Source organism: Rousettus aegyptiacus, unplaced genomic scaffold (genome assembly GCF_014176215.1).
Source record: "Rousettus aegyptiacus isolate mRouAeg1 unplaced genomic scaffold, mRouAeg1.p scaffold_m13_p_2, whole genome shotgun sequence".
NCBI lineage: Eukaryota > Metazoa > Chordata > Mammalia > Chiroptera > Pteropodidae > Rousettus > Rousettus aegyptiacus.
In genome coordinates, this window is record NW_023416295.1 from 27,357,065 (window position 1) to 27,383,965 (window position 26,901).

The 26,901-nt window shown below is 33.4% G+C and overlaps 1 protein-coding gene across 4 annotated transcripts in view; it reads right to left on the minus strand.

Moving 5' to 3' along the window:
* The window catches only part of SGO2 (shugoshin 2), a 32,942-nt gene that overhangs the window by 4,089 nt on the left and 1,952 nt on the right, over positions 1-26,901 (minus strand). For 3 of the 4 annotated variants that reach the window (XR_004955713.1, XM_016131124.2, XM_036236941.1), the window contains exons 2-8: positions 22,160-22,294; positions 20,164-20,339; positions 19,212-19,289; positions 14,402-14,487; positions 10,648-10,895; positions 6,480-9,671; positions 4,232-4,382 (exon numbers count right to left, since the gene is read on the minus strand). Coding sequence is in view for 3 of the 4 variants with exons in the window: in XM_016131124.2 (XP_015986610.2) it covers positions 4,232-4,382; positions 6,480-9,671; positions 10,648-10,895; positions 14,402-14,487; positions 19,212-19,289; positions 20,164-20,339; positions 22,160-22,292 (4,064 nt within the window). In the remaining variant the exon portion in view is untranslated. Of the gene's footprint in view, positions 1-4,227; positions 4,383-6,479; positions 9,672-10,647; positions 10,896-14,401; positions 14,488-19,211; positions 19,290-20,163; positions 20,340-22,159; positions 22,295-26,901 lie in introns of those variants that run through there. The other variant, XM_036236942.1, reaches the window with a different exon arrangement.

Genomic DNA, 26,901 nt, shown 5'->3' on the forward strand with positions numbered 1-26,901 from the left:
AAAAATATTCACTACACATAACACAAGGGCTAATATTCCTACTATATAAAGAATTCTTAATAAATGAGGGACAAAGACCAAAAACCCAATTAAAAAACAGCAAAAAGATATAAACAGACCAATAAATGATATAATGGCTCCAAAGCATGAAAAAAATGCTTAAAATATGTATAGAGAAATGCAAATAAAACAACACTGAGATAGCATTTCTCACCTATCAGTCTGGCAAAACTTTTTAAAAACATATTCTCTTGATCAGACTGTAGGGAAACAGTGCCACACACTGGTGGTGGGAATATAAATTGGTACTAGACTGGAGGGAATTGTGACAATACCTAATAAAACTATATATGCCCTTATTTTTCAACCCTGTAGTCCCTCTTGTAGGAGTTTACCCTGAAGATACACCCTCAATAATATGAAAAGATATATGCACAAGATTATTTAATGTAGTATTATTTATAATTGCAAAATATTGGAAACAACTTAAGTATGCATATATAGGAATGTGATTGAATAAACTACAGCACATCTATAAACTATTAAGTATTATCCAGCTGTAAAAAAAAATAAAATAAACCTTTGTGAATTGACATGGAGTGATTTCCAGAACACGCTGTTAAAATGAAAAAAAGCAAAGTCCAAAAGAGTAGCTATAGCATGCTATCTTTATGTAAGAAAAAGGGGGGATATACGTATATCTGCTTCATTTGTGCAAAAGAAATAGAGAAAGGATAAACTAGAAACTAAAGAAATTAAAAATAGGATAGAAAGAAGAGGTAATGGGAATTGGGTAGCATACTATAGCTACTCTTTTGGGCTTTGCTTTTTTTTCATTTAATGGTGCATTCTGAAAATCACTCCATGTCAATTCACAGAGATTTTCCTCATTCTTTTTTACAGCTAGATAATACTTAATAGTGTATAGATGTGCTATAGTTTATTCAATCACATTCCTATATATGCATACTTAAGTTGTTTCCAATATTTTACAACTATAAATCATACTACATTATTCTGCAATACTATTTTGTAGAGCTCTGACTTATACAATTCAAGAAATGTTTCATATATCCCAAAGTAAACAACAAAACCTACTAAGATGTGGGAGAAGAAAAGAGAATACAAATAATATAAACAAACAGTGCAAGCAAATGTATCTAAATGAATTATACATAAATAACATAATTACATTAAGGGGTTGGTAAGAAAAGAACTAAGGGCAATAAGAATTACATTTAAATGTTATATTTTAGTTAGTAAATATGTTTCTCACAGAGATATGGGTTAACATTTTTGAAACTGCTTTATGTGTATGTTAGAAATGAACAAATAAATGAATATATTATGAATAATGAGAGCCAGGCTTCTCACTGATAAATTATGAAAAATCAAAGTTAAAATGAACCCTGTGGTATTGAACTGGAATCAGTTATCAGTATAAACTCATGGTTTTTACTATATGTATAGAGAAATACAAAAGTATATGTATGCATGAATTAGCATACATACATATATTCCCTAAGAGGGCTCAACAACACCCTTTTGGTGGCCAGAGTCAAGAAGGACTCCCATATTATCCCTGCATAATGGGTTCATGCCCTTGCATAATCTCCTCTCTTTGCATAGGATAGGAACTGTGACCTGCAGCTAACCAATACAAAGAAAACCTTAAGATAAGCCTAGATCATCTTACACACAGAAAGGAAGTGCTCAAAATAATATGAGATCTTGTTGAAAGAACACAGAAGCCAATCTGAAAAAACTTTTAATAGCCAAAGCTAGAACGATTTGAGCAATGAAATAAATGAGGAAGAGAGAATAGGTCTTTGTCACAGAAGAATTACAATTAATGTAGAAGGAAAGAGGAAAAGAGAAAATCATTACTAGGCAAACACCACAGTAGTAATTGTTACAGAGCAGCTCCACTGATGGATGATAAAAATGATGGGTGAAAAGTATGAGCAGAAACAGGACGCACAGGCTCAAAATATCTCCCCCAATGTTCATTAACCGTAACGAAAAAGACAATAACTTTATAGAGAAAAATACCCAGCCCAGCATTAATCAAGTGATCAAGGTTAATATTACTAATAATCAGACAGATTGACATGATGAACCCCCGATAGGATTCAGTGAGGACATACCATTTCTGTGGAATTCTTGCCAAAAATGCAAACTGCATTGTAATCATGAGAAAACATCAGCCAAACCAAACTGAAGGATATTCTACAAAATAACTGACTAATAGTCTTCAAAGTCATGAAAGAAAGGGAAGGACTCCAGAACTGTCACAGGCTGAAGGAGACTAAGGAGAAACAACAACTGAATGCACTATGGGATCCTGGATAGGATTCTAAAACAGAAAAGGTGAGTGGAAGTCTAAATATAGTTTAGTTAATAGTATTGTACCAATGCTAATTTTCTAGTTTTGATCATTGTACTGTGGGTATGTAAGATGTTAAAATTAGGGAAAGCTGGGTGAGGAAGCTCTGTATTATTTTATAATTTTTAACTAAGTCTAAAATTAGTTCAAAAAAAAAAAAAAAGTTGAACTTGCAGGACAACCTGACTGAAAAAAGGCTAAAGGATCTGAAATAGAAGGTTCTCCAAAGATGTACCAATGGCAATAAGCATATGAAAAGATGCTCAACATCATTAGTCATTAGAGAAATACAAATCAAAACCATAAGATACCACTTCACACACACTAGTACTGCTAGCATCATCAAAAAGGCAAATAATAGCAAGTTTGTTGGTGAGGATGTGGAGAAATCAGAAACTATACATTGTTGGTGGGAATATAAAATGGTGCAGCAGCTTTGGAAAACAGTCTAGCAGGTTCTCAAATGATTAAACATAGAGTTACCATACAACCCAGCAACTGTACAACTAGGCATATACCCAAGAGAAATGAAAACATATGTAGACACAAAAATTTGCAAAAGAACACTGATAGCAGCATTATTCATAATAACTAAAAGGTGGAAACAACAAATGCCTATTGACAAATAAATAAAATGTGGTATACATATTATAAATATATTAAAATATATATATCCTATCCATACAATAGATTACCATTGAGTCAAAAAAAGGAATGAAATACTGATATATACTACAACATGGATAAACCTTTAAAACATTATGTTAAATGCAAGATGCTAAATGAAAGACCACATATTACATGACTTTATTCATATGAAATGTGCAAAATAAGAAAATCTATAGAGACAAGAAGTAGATAAATGGTTGCCTAGGCTGGGGTATGAGAATAATGATATGCATATCTGTGAATATACTAAAAACCACTGAACTACACACTTTAAATGGATGAAATGTATGGTATGTGAACCATAGCTCAATAAGATTATTTCTAAAAAAAGCTCTTGGTCTTTTATTTCACTGTTAATTTGCTTCTCTTTCACCTTCCCTTACATTAGTGCTATGTGCTGGTTATTGTTTTAGAATACTTGTCACAACTATCATGTTTTTCATTTTATAAAAGAAGCAAACAGTGAAACAATGCAAAGAAGAAAAAATTTAAGGACATTTTACTCTATCTTTCTGAAAATATGTCCCAAATATGGATCAGGTTCTATGAAACAGTTGACTTCGTTTCTCCTTTTAAAAAACAAAATTTTGAATAACACATATATAAAAGGCATTTGGACATTTTTGAGATAATCAAGGAAATTTGAATAGGGATTGTCTATTAGATGACAGTAAGGAAATACTGGTAATTTTGTTAGATGTGATCAGAAGTGTTTTAGGAATCAAATGACCCAATGCAGGGATTTATTTAAAAAATACTATAACAAAAAGAGATAGATGAAGCAAATATGGCAAAATATTAATGCCTGTTGAACTTGGGGGATGAACAAATGGGGGGAGTACTACTTTTTCTTAGTTGAAGTATGTGTAAAATTTTAAAAAAGAAAAAATGAACGTTATTTTTTGAGGTCAAGTACAGATATACTTTGAAAACCACTTCTAGAAAACAAGTTAAAAAATAAATGGGAATAACAGATATGTAAACAGTGGTTTGCAAATCATAGGCGACACATTTTTTAAAAGCCTATTCAAAGAATAAAAAAAGACATTTCTTCAAATCTTACTTAGATAATACTCAGGTTGTTACACATCAAATACTAATTCAGGCAGGAATTTTATTAAGTATGTATTTTATAATATCATATTGAAATCACTTTAATATCACTGAAATACTTACTCTCTGAGACTTGGTTCTTTGAAATGGAGAGGAGTGCACCTTCTTCTTCGGCTTGGCAGCTCTAAAGATAGATCTTCTGACTTATTTTCAGATTTAGCAGAGTTGTTCGAAATAAAACTGGTATTTGTCAAGTCCTGTAGTGTTCTACTGCCTGAAAAGAATATTATTTTCACAAATATTTGTAAAAATACATAGATATGGAAATAGATATGGGTAGTTAGTGGTTTGCAAATTGGTAGCAAATCTTCAAACTTAAAAATAACCAAGTTATAATTTAAAATATTACAATTGTAGCACTAAAATTATTTGTCAGTTTAATTTTTTTCTAGCAATGAAAAACTTAAAATTTGAAACACTTTCAAGGTAGCCCACATTTTAATTCTGAATCACAAATATGCTGATAAAAATTCAAAAAATCACACAAATTACTACACATACAGTCATCTACTACTCAACTCTGTGAAAGGCACCATGAGCAATACAGAGATGAAAGATGCCTCATATCCTCTAACAAGTCCCAGAACTCTAGACCTTTGTCCTTCTTTTGCTTCAGTATTCCTTTTACCTGGCATAGTCTTATTCATCAAAATCTTAGTGTTGTCTAACTTGAAACGATTTCTGCATCTTGATGTTCATAGCTGCATCATTTACAATAGCCACGACATGGAAACAACCTAAGTGTCCACTGATGAATGAATGAAGAAGTTGTGGTATATAAATACAATGGAATATGATTTAGCCAAACAAAAAATGAGGGAATTTGACTATTTGCAACAACGCGGATGACCTTGAAGACATGCTAAGTGGAATAAGTCAGACAAAGAAAAACAAATATTTTATGATCTCACTTATATGTAGAATCTTAAAAAAACAAAAACAAAAACAAAAATGAAACCTCAGAAAAAGAGATCACGCTTGTGGTTACCAGAGGTGGTAGAGGTTGAGGGGCGGGAGAATTGGAGGAAGGTGGTCAAAAGGTACAAACTTTCAGTGGTACGATAAAAAAGTACTAAAGAAATAACGTAAAGCATGATAACTACAGTTAACATTGCCATATGATATACAGAAAAGCTGGTAAGTAAGTAAATCCTAGGAGTTCTCATCAAAAGGAGAAAAAATTTTTTCTTTTTTCTACTTTTCTTTCTATTGCATCTATACAAAATGGTAAATGTTAGCTGAACCTATTGTGGCAATCATTTCACAATATGTGTAAATCAAACCATCGTGCCGTACATTTTAAATAGTATTGTATATCAATTATTTCTCAATAAAATTGGAGGAAAAAATCTTAGTGTTCTACATACATGTAGGTGAAATGTTAAGACCCAGAAAACTTCAATTGATATAGGAATATCTAATGTTACAAAGACTCTAATCACAAAGGAACATCCTTAGAATCTAATGTTAAAGGGAAAATATGAAATAAATAACTTTATATACAGTATCATTTCAAGTTATATTTTAAAAATCTTTGAGTCAGGTCTGCATGCAAATGCTAAAATGTTGACTGCAGTTCTTTTGGGTGATTGTTTTTCCTACTATTTTCTGATTCTCTATTTTCAATTTTCTGTAATGAGTATGGTTTTAATAACTAGGGGACAATAAAAAGTAAACATTAAAGTAAAAATCCTACCTATCCTTTAGGGCCTAAAATGCTACCTATTTCATGATGTCTTGGTGGGTTCCTTTAGTCGAAATTACTCCCTATTACATCCCTTAGTATAATATATGTGCTTAAAGTATTGACCACATTTACCACTGTAGTTTGTAACTTTTACATACATGTATTTTGAGGAAAGGGAGTTAGTATCATTTATTTTTTTAATCCTCTAAATTTTGATCACAGTAAACACATATTATTGGCGAGAGTCCCATCCTAAAGAAACTTGCAATTGTCTTTGGTGAAATCAATCCAGGGCAACTCATTATTATATATATTTAAAAGTCAATTTCCTTCAAACATATGAAACAGAAAATTATATATCTAATAATATTACTAGATAATTTTGTGGTAAAGGCCAATCTGTTTTTTTAGGTTATAAATGTTCAAAACATTCTCACTGTTATCTTTCCAAAGCATTAAACTTTAAAAAAAAATTCCTTTACATTGTTTCTATAAATCGGGCTACACCGTTAAATTTTATTTTTAAATTCCATAAATACATTAGTTATAACAGAAAATACTTTACTGGTTAAGTAAAAAATAAATAAGTTAATTAAAACTTGATCACTTTAGGTATTTACCTACCTATTCCTGATTTTTGCGTTCTCTGAGTGACTTGAAATTTCATCCCTGTTATCTTCTCCTGCACATCATCACTTACTTGAAAGATTGGTGAGTTCTCCAGGGCAAAATTTTCTTTTATTATCAGATTTTTACTAGAAGGAATACACGAAAGTCTTGAACCCTCATGAACACTGTTAAGGGAAGAATCTTGCATGTTAGGTGAATATATATGAGATAAGGAACTAAACACCTTTGTGTAAAAGTCTGGCTTAATATTTTCATTTTCCAGATTTTTTTTCTCATCGGCTTGCTCAGATTCAACTGACAGTCCCTGACTGGTGTCAGATATCATCTCCATTACTTCATGGCTCTCTGGAGAAGGATCTATGAAGGTCTTCCTTTTCTTGGATTTGGATGTCATTTTATTTACTCTTTTGACCTTGCGCTCTCCTTTTAGCACTTCCACAAAGGGAATCTCTCTCTTTTTATTCAGAGTTGTAGTGCTTTGCTTTGGATTCTTATGTGGTTCTATTTGGTTACCAGAATCAGAATCTGCTTCATTAATAGTATGTTTTAAACCTGATTCCAGGGAGAGAGATGTCTGTGAAGAATCTGTTAATTGTAAAATAGGTTTGTTTTTACTTTTTGCCAATATGTTCTTTGCCTTGCCTGATGATTCTTTCCCATGCTTTTTAACTTGTCTATAAGAATTTGAAATTTGATCACAATTTTCTTTTTCATTACTATTGATTTCCATACAGTATCCACTGATAAAACCTTGGCATTCATGTCTTTGACTAGATTCATTTATTTTAAAATCAAGATCTTTTGTATAGCTTTCTTGGCTATGCCCATCTTTATGATTATCCTCATATATTTGGTTTGTTTCAGAAATTATTTCTGTCTTCCGATTTACTTTCTGCCTAAGCTTATTCATTTTTGAATCATTTTGCTGAGCAGATTGCCTATCAGTGACATGCTTCTTCAAATCCAACATATTCAGGGTCTCATAATCATACAAATTTCCATTATCACTGGTGGAAAGATAAGCTGTTTGAAATTCTTTTGTGATGTCCTGGTTTTCAGAAATGGTTTCTTTATCCTTTTGAGTTAGGGAAATGAAGTTACCTTCTTCTGGGTCATGCATACCTTTGTTATTAAACTCATCTATTTGGTTCATTTCTAAAATTACTTCTGTCTTCCGATTTCCTTTGTGCCTGATCCTTTTATTCATTTTTGATCCACTTTGCATTGCATGTGGCATATCAGTAGTATGTTTTTTCTCCCCCCAAATGTTGTGAGCATCATAATCACAGAGGTTTTTATTTCCTTTGGTGGAAGAATCAGCCATCTGAAACTCATTTGGATCTTCTAGGTTTTCAGGAATAATTTCTTTATCCATTTGGGTTAGAGAAATTAAGTTATTTTTTTCTAGGCCACATATATCTTTGTCATCATTCTCACATATTTGGTTGATTTTAGAAATTATTTCTGTCTTCCGACATACCTTTTGCCTAAGCTTCTTATCTATTTTTGATTCATTTTGACAAGCAGTTTGCATATCATAGACATGCTTTTTCACCCCCCAAACATTCTGAGTCTCATAATCATACAGGTTTCCACTATATTTGGTAGAGAGGGCAGGTGTTTGAAACTCATTTGAGTCTTCTAGATTTACAGGGATGATTTCTTTATCCTTCTTCATTAGGAAGAAAGGGTTACTCTTTTCTGGACAACACACATTTTTGTCGTTATATAAATGATTCACTTCAGAAATCATCATCGTCTTACGATTTACCTTCTTTGTAAGATTATTAACTTTTGATTCATTTTGCTGAACAGAGAACACATCAGTGATTGGCTTTTGTAAATCCAGCACATTCTGGGGCTCAGAATCACACAGGTTTCTGTTACCACTAGTACAAAGAGCAGGTTTTTGAAACTCATTTGAAACTTGTAGGTTTTCTCCAGAGATTTCCTTATCCTCTTGGGTTTGGCAGGAAAAGTTACCTTTCTCTGGGCCATGCACGTCTTTATCGTTATTCCTATATATTTGATTTGTTTCAGAAATTATTTCTGTCTTCCGATTTATTTTCTGCTTAAGCTTCTTATTTATTTTGGATTCATTTTGCTGAGCAGGTTGCATATCGGTTACGTGCTTTTTCAAATCCAACATGTTTTGTACCTCATAACCATATAAATTTCCATTATGTTTGGTGGGAAGATCAGCTGTTTGAAATTCATTTATGACATCCTGGTTTTCAGAAATGGTTTCTTTATCCTGTTGGTTTAGAAAAAAGTTACCTTTTTCTAACTTATGAATCACAAATGTCTGTCTGGAAGCTTTATTTTTATTGTAAGCTGGAAAACTCTGACCTGTATTAAATTTACTCTCCTGCTGGAATTTATCTGAACTTTGAGAGAAAGAGTATGTTTCCTCTTGCTCACTTGTTACATGTATTCTTTTCTTTTTCTTACTATTCTCTGTACTTTGTTTGTCATCTTGATCAAAACCATTATGAAGAGTTATTGTCTCTGGTATCTTCAACTGTTCAGTGTTTAAGATAACATTTGGATTTTCTGAATCCCCTTTGCTATTCAGGCCAACAGATCTTTTTTCTGGTTCATTTTCAATCTTTTCCTCAACATTCAAAACTGAACTATTTTTAAATTGTTTCTTTGATCTTTCTTTCTTTTTTTCAGAACTTGAATCTTTCACTTTTCTGAAAGTTTTTATTCCACAGTCATTTGTTTTTTTATTACTTTTATTTTTAGTGCCTGTTGAAACTATAACAATTTTGCTTACTTCACCAGCAGTTAAATCCATGTCAGAATCATACACAGTTTTCTGCAATTGAAAGTCATCATTACCCTGAATTTGATTCACGCTCTCAGCAGTAGGTTCACCTGCAGACTCAGATGAATTAGGAAGGCATTGTATGTTTCTTTGCATTTTAATATTCGTTTCGTTAGTAGGATCGTTTATGTCATTATTCCAATTTAATACTGGACTTGAAATCCATTGTTGATCTACATCTGTCACACAAGGATTATCTGCAGAAGGATTATTTGATTCTGGAAATGATACACGTCTTTTCCTTTTAGTTACATTACTAAGTGATGGTTTCTCTTCTCTGAGGCTGATAGACTGGGCATTTTTCATCTCACTCATTAGAGAACTCTTGGAACTCTGGTCTGAGTAGGAATGGCTTTCTATAAAATAAATGGAAACAAAAATTCAAAACTAAGTAATGACGAGAAATTTATTATTAAAAAAATATTTAGAAATCAAGCTATTTCAAAGAGAAGATTTTTAAGAATGTGTTCTGTTCAGATACTTATGTTATGAAGAATCTATGCAGATAAAAAAATAAGGTAGAAATGATCAAGTATTCATAAGTCATATTTTACATTTATATCTATGGAAAATATATACTGAGAATTCACTCTTCCTTGGTCCCAACAGTAGAATGGAGGAGTATAACCAACAGTAAAGCCATTAACATATATTTCTAAAATGGGAGGGGGCCAGCAAATGAACCCAAATAACAGTGACAACTCTGATAAGGATTCTTACCAAAAGGCTATCAGCTGACATCTAAAGTTTCTATAAATTAAACATATACATGCTCACATAAATTTTTAGAAAGAGCTCTAAATTCAATATATAGTTTCATATTCCAATTGGAAAATCTATGACAAATACATAAGCCAGACTACACAGCAGGATTATTTTGAAATATCATGTAAATAAAATGTAAGTGTTATCATTTTCTTTTGCTCAACCATTATACAGGCTCAAGTTTTTGCTTTACCACTATTTAGTTACAATCTTCAAAAAGTCACTACACCTATCTAGACCCCTAATTTCCATATCTATGAATAGTAGAAGATTGTATCTTTCAATTCATAAGCTAAGATACCAAGAATAAAGCTCTTCAGGCTGGCTCATTTCTAAATATCACTCCCTGAGTAACAGTATCAGGCCACTGTGGATCTGACATTTGTCAGCATATTTACTTTAAATTAAATTTTTCATCAGCAATTTAAAATGGTAGAAGTTAGCAAATCTGTAACATAAGAGACCTAACTTATTAACTGTTTATATACCATGGCCCTCAAGAAGAAAATTTGATAAATGTAACTATTTAATACTGATACTTGAAATAAATTTTTTAAAAAACCTCACCTTTGGGAAGTGTATCAATAATAGAAGAATTATATTTTGAATCATCTAAACCACACAAATTCTGATTATTTTCTTTAGGACACAACAATTCCAAATTATCCTGAGCTGATAAAGGTTGTGTTGTCGATACCAAAGAAGGAACATCCGGTGATGTCTGTGATAGAATATTGTTTTCATGTTGCATCTTCTCTTTATCTTTATCATCATCGTCGCCATCATCATCATCATCATTTGAAGTTAATCGAATCCTAAAGACAAGTGGGAATAAATGAAAAACTTTGTATTCTATAAAATTTAGAAAATTACATGAATAGTTCTTTCCATATTGCATTTAAGATCCAACCACAAACCTGCTCTGTGTTCAATGAGGACGATTATAAGTAGGAAGTAGGTAGTTTCTAATACTACAGAACTTGGAGTAAAACAAGAATGCTTATCTCTATAGCCCCAGTGACCCCCAAAAGGAGAAAACTGATATAATCACTGGTTGGGCTATTAGGATAATAATAATGAAATGAATAAAGTTCAGACATACTTACAAATACTCATATATAATGTTTATAGTTTTCCTATAATTAATTCTATAGAGTACCTGAAACTCTTCCTTTGGTTTCAAACAAGTACAACTATGTAAAGTCATTTGTAAAATGAAATTTGCTGTTTCTAAATGCATCCATGTAAATTAAAGTCATATTCCTAGAGTAGTTAAATCTGTGGAGGGGAAGATAGAAACCCACAGAAATAATTTCATAAACTGACCTTTTTGAATTCAAAGAATGAAGAGTAATGTCAAAGAAAAGTGGGAGGATGCCAGCAAATGAACCCAGGTAACAGTGCTATTTTCTAGTTTTGGTCTATTACAAATAGGGCTGCTATGTATATGCCTTTTGAAATATATGTACACACTTCTGTTGAGTATGTACCTAATTGGAGAATTCATGGGTTTACATATAGTATTTGGCTTCAGGAGAAACTTAGGGAATTCTTATTATGTTCCCATTATTTAATATACTTGCTCTTGGGTTTTTGTAATTTTCCTTATGAGATTAAAGAAGTTCCTTTGTACTCCTAGTTTGCTGAAAGTTTTTTCATAAATGGCTGTTGAATTTAATCAAATACTTTTTCTGTCACTATTGAGAAAATACTACTTTTTTCTTTTTTCCTCTTACTATAATGAATGTTTTAAAACCAATCAAAATTCCACAAGAGAACATGTATGTTTACACATGTGTATGTAAATTGACAAGTTGATTCTAAAAGTCACATGGAAATGAAAAGGGCAAAGAATAGCTAAGATAATATTCAAGAACAAAAACATAAATAAAATGGAAATTCACACTATCGAACATCAAGACTTACGACAGTGAGTTCAGACACAGACCCAAACACATCCAGGCATCTGATTTATGATACAGATGACATGGCAATGAGGTAGGAAAAGGACTATTTTTCCTAAATAAATGGTGCAAGATCAACAAGATTTCCAAATGAAAAAAAAAAAAAAAATTACGATCCTTCCCTCACATTATACTCCAAATTCTAGGGAGACTGAAGATCTAAATGTGAAAGGCAAAATAATATAGCTTTTAAAAGACAACACAGAAGAGCATCTCTGACCTTCCAATTAGTAAAGATTTTTTCTTAAAAAGACACACAAAGTAGTAACTGTAAGGGGAAGTGGGGAATTAATAAATACAGCTATATAGATATATAAGTCAGATTTTAAAAAGAACTTCTGTTCATCTAAAGACACCATTAAGAGAATGATGAAGCAAGTTACAGAGAAAAAGATATTTGTAATGCATAAATAATTTATAATGTGTTAAAAAAAACCCTGCCAATCTGTAAAAAAAAAAAAAAAAAATGATTAAGACAACCCAATAGAAAAATAAACAGATACTTGAATTCATTAATTGTCAGGAAAATTAAAATTAAAACTTCAATGTAATACCAGTACGCATCCATCAATATGGTTAAAATGAAAAAGACAGACAATAACAATTATTGGAGGTAAAGAACAGGAATTCTCAGATATAGGAAAGTAAATTGCTATACCCCTTCAGAAAACTGACAATTTCTCCTAAAGCCAAATATTATATGTAAACCTAGTAATTCTACTCCTAAGTATATATACCCAACAGAAATTTGTACATACATTACAAAAAGCATATACATAGCGGCAATATTTGTAATAGGCCAAAATTAGAAAAAAAGTAACTGTTCACCATCAGAAGGATGGATAAATCATGGTATAATCATTCAAAGGATGGATAAATCATGGTATAATCATGCAATGAAAATAACTGATCTACAATTGTATAACGAGAATACAGATGAATCTCACAAACACAATGCCAAGCAAAAGAAACCAGAGGGAAAAAAATCATACATAGTGTATGATTTCATTATATGAAGTGCAATGCAAAACTAGGCAAAATTAATTAACGATGTTAGAAGTCAAGATGTTCATCCCTGAATGGGTGGTGAGCATTCACTAGAAAGGGGAATCTGGGGTATTTAGGGTACTAGTAATGTTTTTTTGCTGGTCTGGATATTGGTTACACTACAGTGTTTACTTGTGAAAATTCACCACACTCTAAAGATTTTTGCACTTTTCTAACATGTATATATACTTCAAACAAAAGTCTACTTGAAAAATACAATGAAACATTATAGAAGGCAAGTTGACACTTGATTCATATGTTTATATGAAACAATGCATACATAATGACAGCCATGAAAAAGAAGTAAAGGAATTAGAAAACAACAAAATGTACTATTTTGAAACTATAGTAATTAAAATGTACTGGTGCAATGTGGTGCTAGCACAGCATAATAGGCAAAATAATGTAACAAACTAGAAAGAATAGAGAGTGATAGTAGATATGAGAATTTTTTACTATGGTACAAATAGCATTTCAATTAAATTTGTGAATTTACTTGTGCACTTAAATAAAAGCAATAAATCTATAAGTTACATAACAGAAAGAACATGTCTAAAAAAAACAAGAGGATTTTGGTCAATGCTATGAATTCACTGAGTCATTTTGCCTCTCTGGACCTCACAGACTGTCTTTAAAATGACAGGTTCGAAAGAGGGTGTTTACTATGACTTATAATCAATTTAATTAAGAAATGAGAATTTTGGTCAGGGGAATAACAACGAAGAAATTAATTTTAAAGCTTAGGGCAGTCTGCAACATAACAAACGTATCAGGTTTATCCAGCAGAAAACATGAGGCTAGTGGTGACCTGTGGATAAAGAAGGAAAAGAAATAAATAGGAGGAGGATACTAAAGATGAACTTGGTTATTGAATGAAGGTAAGTTACCTTGGAGCCCTGGAGATACAACCTGTAGCAAGATAGTACAAACATTCTCATTCCTACAAAGTATGAAGTTATAAGCTGATGAAACCCAAACGTTGTATAACACACACAAATAATTACTGTATTACATAAAAATCTAAGTACCATAAACCAGCGTAACTCAATCTCATGTAACTAAAGGTCCATCTGTGATTCCTTCTTCTCTAAAGTCTATGGGAAAGATTTATGTTTCAAAATATAAAACTTAATAATATTATTATATTACATCTTTAATTTATTTTACTAGTATGATGCTAACAAGCATTTCATTATTTATTTTTAAGTGTTTTTCTATGTTTCAAGAAAGTGAACCAAATAAAAACTTTCCAAGCCCAACTTAAGTAGAAGTGTGCAAGTTAATATTTAACTAAGATTTGAAGTGATTACCTTGCAAATGGAAGACGCATAGACTTGCACTGTTTACTACCCCGTTTCTTCTTGCTAGCTGGCAGTAGAAAGGGGCTCTGATGGAACTATTTTTGAAAAGGATAAAGAAAATGAACAAAAATTTTAATTCTATTAAATGTTTCTTATTAAAGTGTCAAATTATACAAGGATACCAAAAGTAATAAAAAAATTCTTACATTAGTCTTCAATAGTTCAATGAGAATAATATGATGACAGGCTAAACACAGGTTCAAAGATAATCACCACTATTTTTGGTATATGACCTCCCAAACTTTCTCTGAGGCATACGAATAAACAACACGTGGAACCCATACCTACACGGTATCTCTACATATACCGTGTTTTTGATCCACTGTTGAACAGAGGGCCTACTTAACTGACGTGTAGATTGACTGTACGAGGGTAGGTACCCCTAACCCCTGCACTCCATGTTGTTCAAAGGTCAGCTGTATATGCAATATGCTAATGTCTACACGTGATATATTATTGGATTCTATAATATATGTTTTTAAGTGGTCTTTTAAAATTCAAAGTTTGTATGATTTTAATATATCTTTTAAATTTTGTTTATAGTTGCTAAATTTTCTCACATTTTCTAAACATGTTTAATTATTTAATAAAGACTACAAAATTAGGCAACATACAACCATGTTTTCCTATTACAGTGCTAACATGCAATAGAAGCCAGGGTATGGCCAAATTGACAAGCTAATTTTAAAATTAATATGAAAATGAAAATGTTCTAGAATAGCTAAAACAACTTTGAAAAAGAAGAACAAAGTTGGAGGACTATTGTAATCGAAACAATATAATATTAGCATAAAAACAGACAAATAGATCAATAAAATAAAGCAGAGTTCCAGAAATAGATCCATATATTTGCTCAATTAATTTTCAACGAAGGTGCAATAATCAAATGGGGAGCCTTGATTTCCACACACACCAGGCTATAATAAGGAAACTCTTCTCCAAACCAGGGGTACTATCAGAAAAGGCTGAGGGGAGAGCTGGGACAGCCAGTGGTAACAAGTGTTCAGCAGTATCAGTGAAGAACACAGAGGACTCTAGACTTACATTCTAAGTTGGTAGTACAAGAAGCCCCTCTCCCTCTCCTCTGGGGGTGACAGAAGAGGTCTAATAGAAAGCCAGGATTTTCACTATTCTTCAAAGGTAATAACTTCTCCCTTCAATTTCCCCCAATCATGATGTTAACAGAGGCCTGACCTCCCAGCCTTATTTATCATTTAGGAGATGCCCCTCACCACCAGGGTGTCAACAGAGGCTGAGTGGGAAACCTAAACTTTGATCCCCACTTGGCGGTACATGGCTCTTCCCTTTATCACAGGCACAGTGTCAGAGGAAACCTGCTAAAACAGAAGTTTAAATAAGATCTGGAGTCTCATAATATAATACCTAAAATGTTCACAATACAATAAAAAATAACTCATCACACCAAGAATTAGGAAAACCAAGTTTGAATGTAAAAAGATAATCAACAGACACCAACATCAAGATGATATAGATGTTGGAATTCTCAAACAATGATTTTAAAGCGACTATCATAAAATGCTTCAATAAGCAACTACTAACATGCTTAAAACAACAAAAAATCTCAGCAAAGGAGAAAAGTCTCAGCAAATAAATAGAAGATGTAAAGAAAAATGAAAACTTAAAACTGAAAAATAACTAAAATAAAATAGATTAAAAATTCAACAGCAAAATAGAGAGGACAGAGAGGGAAAATAACCTATGAACTTGAAGACAGAGCAATAGAAAGTACCCAAATCTGAACAAGAGAGAAGAGACTGAAAAAAAGTTACCACAGGATCATGAATTTGTGGGACTATAACAAAAGGTACAGCATTCATGTCATCAGAGTCCCAGAAGGCGAGGAGAAAGACTTGGGCAGGGCTGAAAAAGTTTTGGAGAAATAATGGTTAAAAATGCCCCAAATTTGGCAAAGGAAATTAATCTGTATATTCAAGCTGAGTGAACCCTAAAAAGGATAAACTCCAAGAAATCCATGCTAAGGCACAGCATAGTGATCAAACTTCTCAAAACTAAACACAAAGACAAAAATCTTGTGAGCAATGTGAGAGAAATAACACATTACCTACAGTTAAGAATGAAAAATAAATGAAATAAGCTTCTGACTCAAAGTTAGAAAGGTAAAAAGAAAATTAACCACAGAAAAGCAGAAGGACTTACTACTAAAGATAAAAGCAATAATTAATAAGTTTGAAAGACCAACATAGTAAAACTTCAAACTAAATCGAAAAGATGGCTCTTTTAGAAAAGAAAAAGAAAAACCACCACCACTTAATTTAGTAGGGGTGGGAGGGAACAAGGGAAAGCTCAAATACACGAAATTGGTCAACCGGGAAAATATAACACAGACAAAATTAAAAGAATAACAGACTACACTGGTCAACCCTAGGCAAATCATTTTGAAAACAGGGATGAATCAGTATCTTTCTAAGAAAATAAAATTGAATAAAACTAACCACAAAAGAGAGAAAGAAAATTTCCTAATTACTTAAGTTTAAGTTAAGAAAGAACAATCACCCCCAACCAAGAAAGACCCAGTTCCAGATGGTTTTACAAGAGAATTCTATGAAACTTTTAAAGAAGAAATAATTCTATGTCATTTTTCTAGAGCATCAGACAACATCCAAATTCTTTTTATGAGTTTAATGTATATAACATTTTTATCAGTGCCTAAAGATTGTATAAAAAGAAAACTTCAAAGAAACCTCAGTTATGAATAGCAATAACAAATTCCTAAACAAAATCCTAGCAAAAAGATTTCAGCAGCATATTAAAGAAAAATAAATCATTTCTGAAGTTTATTCCAGAATTGCAAAATTAGGAAAGCTACTAAAATAAGTCATATTAATACATCTATAAAGAAAGACCATATGATCATTACTACAGGTGCTAAAGAGGAGTTTTGCAATAAAGGTAAGAAGGAAAATGAGATAGTAGCTGGGGGTGGGAGCTGTAAGTGGAGTATGAGGTTTTCTTTTCTTTTTTTTTTTTTTTTTTTGGAATTTCAAAACTTGACATGCAAATGTTAGTCTGTTAAGTAATTAGAAGTCCAAGAAAGTGAACACCAAAGTTCTATGCTGTCCCTTCACCTTTCAGCTTCTTCATCTACCGACCCTGTTTTTTATTTTTCCTATATTAAGATGCTGATCTCAGCCCTCTTCAATTTCTCCAAAGAGAACCATACAAAAAGCATCTGAGAGCAGTTGACTTTAATAATAATTTTTTAAAGAGTCCAAGAAGAAAAGGGGATTTATATCGCGTAACTCACAACAAACATCTGAGCAATGTTTTTCAGGGCCACCTGTTTTCCAAAGTTCCTTGAAGTTTGATGACATGACCTTCCTTCCCCCTCGTCCACATCTTGCCAATTAGCTTCTTTCTTTCACTCTCTAAGTCAGTTCCCATAGTGACTCTGCATTCTCCACTGACTGCTATATCTGATTCTAGTCTTAGTAAGTTATTCAAAGCAATTCAATTCAGCTCTGCAAGCTGATTAGCAAAACAAAGCCCCCTCCTTGACTCAGCTACCTACCCAGAAAGTGAAAAGCAACTATATAAGGCACACCTCTGCAGACTGGTTGTCCTAGGAATCAAATTTATAATGCTAGAAACTAAACCTCCTGAAAAAATTATTCCATAGGGACATTTACACAAATTCTTTCTTCATCCAAATGTGGATTAAGTTAGACAACGAAGTTATCTACTCTTTGCCTAGCTTTTATAAAAATTCTGACAAAAAGCTAAACATTGATCATATAGGTTGAAAGAGTTCATATCTTCTTACCACAATGACTATGCATTTAAGAGACTTATAAATCACACCATGTAGATGAAGCCACTGAGGTTCAAAGAGTTTAGGCCAAGGTCACAGAACCAGGAAGCAGCAGAGCTTCGATCTAAATATAGACAATTCCATTTAAAAAGCCGCCCTCTGAAGCACTAAACTGCTTCTAGAATCTATCGAGAAATTTATCTACACTTGGAACTTCACTAACCTTTGTTCAGTTTCTGTATCATACGTATTTTACCTTATTAGTTATTCCTTCAACAATTTGTTTTCCTATTTAGATAACTGAGATAATTTCACTAATATTTGGTCCTTACTTTTTGATTTTTATATTGATTTTATTTTGCTCATGCTAGATTATAACTTTTCAACTATTGTGAATACTTTATCTGCCATCTGCTTAATTTTCTCAGTCTGCAATTTACCTTTTATTTTCATGATTTTTAGCCTAAAAAAATTTTTTTGAGAAAATCCATCGATAGCTTCCTTTATGGTTTCTATCTTTATTTCTAGGCCTTTCCTACCTAATGTGAATTAATTTATAATTTCTTCTTGTTTTATATAATTCCTATTTTACATTTAAATCCATCTAGAATTACTTTAGAGAATGATATAAAATAGGATCTGCCTCTATTGTTTTCCTCAAATAGTTTTCCCATTGTATCCATCTTTTTCTAATAATACAAATTCTTTCTTGATTTGAAATACCTTTCTACTAATGTATCTTAAGTTTTTCAGTCTGTTTTGGGGCCATTATGTTCCCCTGAGTTGTCTAACTCTGTTACTTGTAATCAAAACCTAATTTTTATATAAAAATTTCAATAACCAGTTAATATTATCATTATTCCTTTGCACAAAGTTTAAGATCTGAATCTCTCATCTTGATGCTACTTAACTAATCTCAATTATTCTCAGTAATGCTAAAAAATTACACTATTTACAAATTCTACTTACCTCAGAAAGAGTGCTCATTTCAATTGCAGTTATCATGTTATTGTTCATGAGTGCTTCTATTTCTATAAGCTTCTTATTCTACATGCATTAAAAAAAATAAAGACCTCTTTTTAATCAAGATTTGAAATTTCTTATATCATAAATTTACGAATACCATCAGTTGAGAAGTCTTAGAAAATAATTGAGATAACACTGGGCTAAAAATTGAGATTGCATTGAGCTAAAAAGGTGCTATACTGTATAGTTCAAATAAACACACAGATAAACACACATATGCCCACATTTTGAATACTTTTTTCCATTTCGAATGCTTTTGAACTATCAATTATAAATTTTCTTATAAACATTTTTGTACCTTCTTATAATAATACATGAGATGGCAAGTGAACATAGCTTGTCAGCCACAGGACTTTAACCCTAAAGTATAGTAGGTCATTTTTCCATTTTTAAATTAATTTCTACTCATTTTAGAGTTAGAGCTATAGTTGCAGCCTAGCTGATCATTGGCTCTTATTGCTCTGTTCATGAACAGAGTTGGAAATTGAAAGGTAATGCAACTACTACAATCTTTGATCTAGCTGGCTTGCAGGCAGTGAAATGCTGGGATTAAAGGCAAATACAAATACTCTGGGAACTCCTTTCTTTTCAATTCACTAGAGGAATTACACCTGACTTGTTAAAATGTATTGCTACACCAAGCTTTGCTTATGATAAGCAATCAAATGTTGATCAAAATATTATACTGTTTTGCAGAGCCACAAGTACACATTTAGAATGTAGATTTAAGATACTCATTTTATTACAGTTTTCCCACATAGCACACCCTTACAATATTTTTTATAATAATTGGAGATTTAAAAAACATTTTTAGAACTTCTATAACAATATAGTTAAGATTTTAGTTAAGATTTTAGTTGTAATTTAAAATTCAAGCACATTATAGTTTCCATACCAAATTATTTAGCTTTAGGCGAAGAAATGTGTTCTCAAAATTCAGTTTCTCCACTTCTTTTTGCAATAACATCTTTTCAGTTGTAATTCTTCGAGAATTCTCTTTCTCTCTACTAAGAGCTTGAGCTAATGCTCTGTTGTTGTGCTTTAAAGATATTTTGAAAATAGAAGAATTGTCTGTAAAAAAATTTTAATGGTTAATATTAAACATATACCTTAATAAATTTTCCTATTCCTTAATAAAGCTCTTTTAGACAATATGTATCTCACTTTATAAGTTTTAATTGAAGGTTGGAAAAGAGGAGAATGACAATACAGACGCAGTTTTAAAACAAATGTACTTAGAGTTTGGAAATGTAGAAATAAAAGCTAGATAGAAGATGATGAATAAAAGACATGTGAGGAATGCATAATGTCTGTGAATACAGAGTTAGGAATTAAAGGACTCTAGTAAAGACATAGCATTCTAGATAATTAGATCAGTCACAAAAATTAAATCTTAATACCTGTTACCCTACTTTCCTTTCTACCCTGGACTAGGAGGTAGAATGGAGGAGCTGGTCCCGCAGCTCTAACTGGAGAAGTCCCACGGGAATTAGGGTAGGCAATCTGAAAAACTTAAAGCCAGTTTCTGTGGCACCAAAACTGAACAAATTAGCTAATGCCCCTAAAGACCATCTTTCAAGACTGTGAGTGAAAGGGAGCATACTTACTATGATGCTGGATAGATCATCTAAACCCTGTACGATATTCTACCTTCACTCCCAATATCCTACCTCTTATATATAGACATCTATACAATCTAAACCTGACCCCTTCTCTCTATAAGCACTATGTAAACATAATTTAAATTAGAAATGCTTTTCTGTTGTTAGGAAAGAAATTTAATTGCGGATTCCTTGGTAAAGCTCATCTTAAATATAGTGTGTTCCCTTTGAACACTTAGAGCATACTCTTATTTTCCTAATTTTAATTTATATGCCACTATTTAATAACATACCACACTGAATAAAAATACAGCATATGTAAAATGTTTTAAAAGTAATAATGTTTTTAAATATTCAGAGAAAGTCTGGCATCTAAAAATCAATTTCTAAAAAAGTACTTTATCTTTGGCACACAGAAAGTAGTTTCAGACAGCCAACCACCTTTAACATAGCAAATGGAGAGAGACAAGAACCAGTTTAAGACTTAAGAGAAAGTAAAAAATAATAACATTTTCCTGTTGCATTCCTCAAACTCAGTATATTCTTTCATAACAGTGAGAATGCAATAGTTCTACCAAAGAGAATAGGAAATAGCTACTATAGGAGGTGGTCTAATACATCACATGGCCCGCAAGGCTTGGGTAGGAGCAACATTATAATTTAAAGGTACTAAGAAGGTTCAGTTATTTCACAACGTACACAGTTACCTTTCCCAGGTGCTATATTAGCAGGAAATCTCTCCTGCTCCTGCTAAGATAGGTATGAACCAGTAAGATAATTTTCCAAAGTAATGAAAATTTATCTTGAGGAGTTTTTCCCCTCCCTCCACCTCCCTTCCTTCTCACATCTTAGCTCTAGAATCCGTGAAACCCATCTCTACAGTGCTTAGTGTCTTCATAAGGAGCTCTGGCTATATAAAATCATCCACTATAGCACCTTGTCTGGACCAACCTCCTCTAGATTATCCATCTTTCAATTGCTACAGCATGCCAGAACAATTTGTAACTTTTTTAAACCTCTTTTCCAGGAATGTCACATTGGTAGGATAGGAGGTAGCTGCCTTAGGCTATACCAGCCTCACTGCTGAAAACTGAGCTGACACATTTGAGGGTAAATAATCATAACCATTCAATAGGAGTTAAAGGAGATAGCAAGAACTGAGTGGAAAAAAAACTATCATTAACAAAAATAGTCATTGTCTATATTTGATAAAATAGAGTACCAAATACTCTACTAATTCTCCAGGGAAAAGTAATAATGTGAGTATACTTTAAAACTAATGGCACTTACTTATTATTTTTGTTTTGATTTTTGAAGCAAGAGAAACATTCAATTTAGCAGTCCTTGGAATTCTTTTGTCTTTCACATGTCTCTTAATTCCTGAGGTAAAAGTTGAGCCAGTTTCTGTCACTGGGTACTCCATCACTGAAGAAAAAAAGAGTGAGAAAGAGAGAAAGAAAGAAATCAATCACAGTACTGATTAATAAAAGAAAAAGGTTACTGAAATACATTCTAAAAAGTAACAATCATAACTTAAGTGATATAATTTGTTCGTATGTGCTTACAAAACCTGTTGTATAAAATCTGAAAAGCATGAATATAATCAAAATTGGTTTTAAAGTGAATCCAAAAAAGTTCCATGACTTTGTTTTCTCATTTAAATCTATATTATTACATCTACATGTCAAGAGCTAGGCTAGATTAGGGACAGAAAACAGGATATGGCTGTATAGAAATGCATAATCCAGTATGCGTACAGGCACTATTTTGATACAATGTAAAAAGTGTAACCTTAGAGATATGCACAGAAGAGATATATCTAATCTTATTTGTCGGGGATGGGGGGCAGTAGGCAGAAAACCTTAAACTTGTCTATTTGTCTATTAGACCTTAAAGTCTAATAGTGGAAATGAGAAGATAATCATATTATGATATGACAAAAATAACGAATATAATACACAATGCATAGAAATTGATGAACTCTTCCTGGGCTGGGGAAAAGGATCAGAAAAGGTTTTACTTAGAAAAGTGCAGTTGCTGTTGAGCCATGTACTTGGAAAAGACCAACTTCCCAAGCCCCTATGCCTCAAGCCTCCTTACCTCCATCTGCAAAGATCTAGAAGAAATCTTGTCACCTGTACCTGCCTAATCCCCAGAACTCAGCTTCTTCATCACTATCTACCTTTAATCCACAGGACTAACCTCACTATACTCTTTACGTCAATCACAAGAATCCCCAGCTTCCCAGGTCATCCTTATCTCCCTCACCCTAATCCCCCTTCAGCTCTGCACATCCCTCATTTGGTCCTGTGGTAGGCTGAAAAATGACTCCCCAAAGAGATCCTAATACATGTCATTCTAAACTTAAAATGAAAAAAGGGTCTTCACAGACGTGATTGAGGATTTTGTGATGGGGAGATTATCCTGGATTATCTAGGTAGGCCCCCAAATGCCATCATTGGTGTCCTTATAGAACAGAGGCAGGGATTGGACTGATGTGGGCAGAAGGCAAGGACTGCTGACAGGCACCAGAAACAAATAGTCAAGGAATGGATATCCCCCTAGAGCCTCCAGAGGTATGGTAGCCCTTCAGACACCTTGATTTCAGCTCAGTGATACTGAGTTTGAACTTTTGGCCTCTAGAACTATGAGAAAATAAATGTTCATTATTTTAAGCCACCTAGTTTGTGGTAATTGTTTACATCAGCCTCAGGAAATTAATACAGTCTCCATATCTCACCCTTGCCCAATTTGTGAAGTCCTTACAATCCACCATCATCAAAACCTCTTCCCTGAACATTCCCTTAATCTTCCCTAACTAGCCTCTCCCAGGAGGATGTGGATTCTCCTACAGTCCTGTCAGGCAATGACCTTTATTCTTCCCATTGCCCTCCTGACAGATGCCACCACATACATGCTTGCAGACAAGTCATCCTCCAGCTTGAATATGTCTTTTGGCTCTATTATCCCTTACCCCTCGGTGCTATTGTCAACTGCCAACTCCTGGATCACTCCTCTTTATAAGTTGGTAATTTCATATCCCGGCTCACTGTTACTCTCTGAGAACACTGAAGCAACCTGTAGAGGCCTCTGTCAAAATTCCCATTACAATTACCTACCCACTATTATCTGTTATTTGTGCATTTGTCTTTTCTCATATTATTATGGGTGAATCATCTATCTTTCTAAGGCCAAACTTGCCTTACTTAAATAGAGGTCAATGTACTGGATTTCATGCCTTCCTGCCTCCTCAGAGCCATAACTCCAACAATTCTTTCCTCTAAATCATCAGTTGCTTCCTTCTCCACTAGATCAGTCTCATCAACATACAGAAATACTCCTTCATCTTAAAAAAGCCCTCTCTTGTTCCTACTCTAGCCCAAGACTACCACTTCATTTTTTTCATAGTCCTTCACAGCAAAACTCCTTGAAAGAATTATCTAAAAATCACAGTTTCCAATTCTTTTATTTTCACTTTGACTACTTCACCAAAACTGCTTTTGCCAAGGTTTCTAATGACTTCCATACTGCTAAATCTGATAATGATCCTTCCTCAGTCCTCACCTAACTTGATCTGTCAGTAGCATTTAACATGGTTAATTTCTCCTTCCTCTTCAAAAACTCTCTATCCTTGGCTTCCAGAATACCAGACTCCTGAGTTTTTTTCTCCCTAACTAACTCGCTGTTCCTTCTCATCTCTTTTACAGATTCTTTCATAGGTTATCTCCTTGGATTGCTTCAATTTATCTATACTCACTCCTTTGGTGAGTTCACAGTGATGGCAAAAATACCACCTAGCCAAGAACTCAAAAATTTATGTCCTCACTTTGGATGTCTTTCCTGAACTTCCCTGGATTCATATAGCTGTCTACTCACAATTCTACTTGGATGACAAAAACAGGTATATATGAAACTTAAAGCTACCCAAACCTGCTTCACTCACAGAGCCATCCCCATTTCAGTTAATGTAACTCCATCCTTTTAGTTGCCCTGGCTCCAAATCTCACATCCCAATCTACTTTCACAATATATTTAGGATCTGACCACTTCTCAGTATTTCCACTAATATCAGCTTAGCCCAAAGGACTAACATGTCTCACCTGAATTACTGCAATAGCCTCTTATCCCCCTACTTTCACTCCTGCCCTCACTACAGTGTATTTATTGGCCTATACAATCTAAAACTTTTCAATGGTTCCCATTTCTCTCAGAGTAAAATCCAAAATCCTTATAACGGTCTAGAAGTCCCTCCACCAACTCTTTCTTCCCATTTCTCTAATTTGAACTCCTTCTCTCCTAGACCATTCCTTTCAGGACACACTCACCACCAAGATCTCACTACTCCTGGCATACATCAGGCACTCTTCAGCCTCAGGCCCTTTGTTGGTTATTCTCTCTACAGAGAAAGCTCTTCTTCTAGGTACATAAATGGTTCATTCACCCTCCTTCAAGTCTCTGTTCAAACGTCACCTTCTCAGTGAGGCCTTTCAAAATTATAGCTCCTCCCCCAGTATGTCTGATAGTTCTTACCTTTCTCTATTTTTTTCCATAGCATTTATATCATTATTTTATATACTAGGGAATTTAGTTATTGTCTGTCTTCCCCAACTAGAATTTATGTTTCATAGGTCATGGATTTTTGTCTTTTTTAGTCTTTGACATATTGCCCAAGTCATGGGCAAATAACATCACCATAAGGAATATTTTTTAAATGAATAATTAAGTCTTAAAAATGAAGACTTTGTTAAGTATCAAGATTAGCAAGGGTATTCCAGAACGAAGGCATGGCATGTGTAAATGCATGAAAATAGACATTTAAGAAAATTCAGGTGTTCTCTTGATGCTGGACTGTCACTACTCTATTTCTGTTTCCCTTTTCAGCAAAATTCCTTTAAAGAGTTGTCTATACTTGCTGTCTCTAAATCATTCCTTTCCATTCTCTCTTGATCCACTCCAATTAAGTTTTGCTCTCGTCACTACCATACCCAAATTGATAAAGTCACTAAATTGCTGTTGCTAAATCAAATACAGTAGTCAAGGTCCATTTCTCATTTTACTTGCTCTGTAAGCAGTACTTAATATCAGATCATTCTCTCCTTGAAATACTTTCTTCAGCTGGCTTCCAAAACACCATATTCTCCTGGGGTTTCTCTTTCCTCATTAACCACTTCTAAGTCTCTTCTGCTGCTTATCCTTCAGCTCTCTTTCCTTTTACTATTGGAGTGTCTCAGATCTCAGTCCTTGGGTTTCATCTATTTTCTATTTACATATCCTCCCTTGGGGCTATCATTCAGTATCCTGGCTTTTAATTCTAAATGCTGATGACTTGCAAATTTATATTCCCAATCAACTCCAGACTTATTCATCCAAATGCCTACTCCTCATCTCCAACTTAGATATCTAATCTGAATCTCAAATTTAACATGCCCTAACCTCCCTGCCCCCCCCCCCCCAACCTGTTCCACTATTTCTTTTCCATCTCACTTATGGAACTCTATCCTTCTAGTTGCTCAGGTCAGAAATCTCTTCCCTCACATCCCACATCTACTCTATCATCAGTCTTGCTGCTCTGACTTTCACAACAGAGCCATATGGTTTACTTACCATTATTTCTACTGCTACCACTCTGATCCAAGTTGCCATTCTCTCTCATGTACATCATTGCTACTGCTACCTAAATGGTGTCCTTGCTTCTACCTTCTCGTCTACTATCTATTCTCAACCCAGTAACTGAAATGACCCTTTTAAAACTTAAGTAAATTCATGTTACTCTTCTGTTAAAAACCCTCCAGTGCCTTTCCATTTCACTCAAGAGTCGAGTCGTGATCCTTGCAATGGCTTATATGGTACACAATTTGATATTTCTCCCCTTCCCCAATTCTCCATCAGCACCTATCTGACCTCTTCACTAATCCCTTTTACTCACTAAGCCCTAGCCACACTGGCCAGTTTGGTATGCTCCCACTGCAGAACCTTTGTATTCCATTTTTCCCTTTGTAGCAACTCTTCCTTCAAATAATCACAGGGTTTGC